The following is a 3,463-nucleotide window of genomic DNA, read 5'->3' on the forward strand; positions in this document are numbered from 1 at the left end:
CAAGACCAACATTGAGACCAGCAAAACCAGCATTGAGACCAGCAGGATCAGCATTGAGACCAGCAAAACCAGCATTGGGACCAGCAAAACCAGCATTAAAACAAGCAAGACCAGCATCAAAACATACCTTCCCAGCATATGCTGTTTTTTTCAGCAGGGATACTATTGTCTAATCGTAAATAACAGTAACGATGAAGTTCTAATCTTATTTTAGCAGATTAAAAAGATGTTGTGCCAGACAGCTACATCTACATCGCTGACGTACATTTACGCAATATTCGATATTCACGAACGTAGGGGCGGGTTCGTTTCGTAACGCTAGACAAGGCGTCAGTCAGAAGTAGAAGAAGAGTTGGGCACGTGCTTTCTGTTAGCTGCACAAACTGCAGAAGACACAACTCCATCTCCCATTTCACAAAACAAGCTCATATAAAGTTACACGATGCCTGCTCAGATCATCTGCGGGAAAACCATCTCAGCGTAAGTTATTTCCTTTGCAGTTTTTTTTACTTCAGGTTTCATAAAACTTTTATGCTTAATGTTCATACATGATTAAACTACAAAAGAATTAGTGTTGACTGATTGGAAACGTTACTTATTTTTGTATTCGTTTTACGCGAGTTTCTTTTTTGTTGGTTTGTTTTGTCAGTGACCTCTGAACTCGAGAAGTTTTCAAGATCACATTTTTATTACGTTTCAAGAGTTGCTGTCATGTAAATCAGTTCACTGCTGCACACAATACAGATTATTTCTTGAAATGTGTATAAATGTGTTTAGAGTTCATATAAATTGTCCAAACATCATGTTTACTCCCGAGCCATTTATTTACCTTTCAGTAAATAAACGAATATTTCACTCAGTAATATTTCTATGTTCTTTCTCGAGATGTTATTTACCTATACTGTTAATTTAAAATGACATATTCGTATAGTACAAAGTGTGTTTGCTCAAGTAGTTTTGTAATTTACATTTACTACGTTATGCAGACTGGACATTTCAAATATTTTAACACCATTCAAAGTTAAAATGAAAAATTTCTCTACCTGAAGATAAAAAACTCTGCAAAAATGCAGTTTTCGTTATATATCAAGGTGCACTACAAATCTTTTTGACATAAAATTTAACAAAAAAATCGATTCACTGAGTACAAAATGTTCTAAACATTCTCTTAATCTATTAATAACAGCACAAATGTGTAGTAGGGGAGAGAGGGGCACAAAATAACACTTTTTGGTTGGGCTGGACAAACCTTTTTTTTTTTTACCAGCAATACACAAGCCTCTCCTACAAATAAGCACTGAAAGTTTGACCGCCGGATATATGGTTTCTGTGCAGTATTGCCAAAAGTGCCAGGAGTAAAAATGTTACTATTTACCCCACCTGTGAGGCAAGTTGTAACAGACAGGGTTAGTTCACATGCTGGAAAAAGTCAGATTTCACACAATTAATTTGAATTCAGTTTACTTTAAATAGCCTATTTCCTCTGTAGCTATTGTTTTAATTCTACATAGCACAGTATGTTTATGTATTTATCTATTGGATAAACATTTGGATTTATTTGCATTATTGTCCATTATTATACAATGCATTTATTTGCATTATTAGCAATAAAATAGTTTTTTGTATTAAAAAAATATTTTCTATTAAAAAAACCTTTTATATAAAAAGTTCTCAACATTACACTCAAAAGTCAACAATTATTTTGTTGCAGTAGTTTAATTGGTGTCCAACAGTGTGTGGCTTAATTGTTTTTCTTTTCCTCAAAACTGGCTAGCAGTCACTGTGTTTTTTACACTTTCAAAATGGTTCCATCTTTTAGCCAAGAAGACGATAATCACATCAATATAAGATTTTTCATACATGCGTTCACAGATTTTTTTTTTTTAATAAAAAAAATATCGACCATAATTAAAAAACTTTTATGCTGCAAAATAGTTTTTTTCCTGTGTTTCTCATCAAAATGTCACTGAACTTTTGCAATAATTGACAGGAAGACATCTGCCGACACTGTGGTGAAAACCTTGGAAGCATGCCATGTTTAACCCTGAGCAAATACCTTATAACTTCGTGTTACATTTTAGGCATGGGCCGGTATAAGATTCTGACAGTATGATAACCTTGGATAAAAATGTCACGGTATCACGGTATTGTGATTACCGCTCTAAAATAGATTCTTTTTAAATGTCTGGGTAAAAAAAAAAAACCTTTTCCCCTTTGTAAACAATATATTTAATTTTTTTGAATGATTTATAATCTATATTTATTTATTTTGGAAAAGTAAACATGTCAGGCTAAATAATTCAAATGAATCATTGACTTCTGCTGTCTTCATTTGTTTCAAAAACACAGATTTCTTTACAATTTTAAACGACATCTTTGGATGTTTTTTTTTTTCTGCTGGAGATAGTGTTGTCCTAAAAAAAATGTAAATAAAAAAATCATACGCATACCTTAGGATTGGTATTACACAAAATTTGTGCGGTTTTAATACCTTGACGTTTCCAAACTGCGGTATACCTTGAAAACGGTTATCATGCCATGCCTATTACATTTTATCCCGTGTGACTTTGTGCCCCACTCTCCCCTAATGACATATAATTTAAGTTTAACAGTCTAGTTTCATAAAGAATGCCAGCTTTGTCAATTGTCGTCATGTCCAAAATTGAAACACTGGTATGCAGAGATTATACAAGCTTACTAGGATACGTCTATTTATTTGAGAAGGTCACCGTGTTGTGTGTGAAAGCAGAATATATGGATGAAAGATGACCAATGATGGTGTCTGCAATTGTGGCTTATAATTGGTGGTCTTATGTTATACTTCAAAGATGGCTGCTAAAAGATGGCTCCACTTTTAGACCGCTTCCATTCACTTGTTCCCTCAGCAGAATCCCCAATGCCATTTTGAAGTGCGTTCCACTTCATCATATGAATGAGAGAAGCTTACATGGACATACCCTCGATCCCTTCACATGTCCACTCCAGCACCTTTCCCAAGTGCCCAATAATTTGGACATTCCATTTAAGCCCATTCAGATGTTCTGCTAGTAGTGGACACTTCCATATTGTAATCAATGACGTACATCTGAGGGAATGAGACGGAGGGAAGTTAGTGAGTGAAGGGCATAAAAAATTGGACTGGAATGCAGCCCATGTCACATTGTGTTTGTCGTGGTCAATTGGATCTATCCAATAATAGGAAACTGTGATTTGAAAATGGTGCTAAAACGGAGTCCCACTGGAATGTGGAATTCCAATAAGGAAGAAGATATTGTGGAGTCTTGGCAGCAGTGGTCCGTATTGCGCAGTGTGATCTCTTATGATTGCTGAAGTCACTCAGTGTGTCAGAGGCTTTAGATGTCTAATTGTATAGTACATTTAATGGTGAAGCCAAACGTGATTTAGGTTATGATGTTCCTCCTGCAATGTAAAATATACAGGGTTCCACACAATTCCTTAATGT

At 35.0% G+C, this 3,463-nt stretch overlaps 1 protein-coding gene across 1 annotated transcript in view; it reads left to right on the forward strand.

Moving 5' to 3' along the window:
• The first annotated feature begins 332 nt into the window (after positions 1 to 332).
• Positions 333 to 3,463, forward strand: part of mthfd1b (methylenetetrahydrofolate dehydrogenase (NADP+ dependent) 1b) — a 39,385-nt gene continuing 36,254 nt past the window's right edge. Inside the window, exon 1 of the mRNA XM_056477032.1 lies at positions 333 to 480. Within this exon, the coding sequence (XP_056333007.1) occupies positions 443 to 480 (38 nt within the window). The 5' untranslated portion in view covers positions 333 to 442. The remainder of the gene's footprint in view (positions 481 to 3,463) is intronic.

This window comes from Danio aesculapii, chromosome 17 (genome assembly GCF_903798145.1).
Source record: "Danio aesculapii chromosome 17, fDanAes4.1, whole genome shotgun sequence".
NCBI classification, from domain to species: Eukaryota; Metazoa; Chordata; class Actinopteri; order Cypriniformes; family Danionidae; genus Danio; species Danio aesculapii.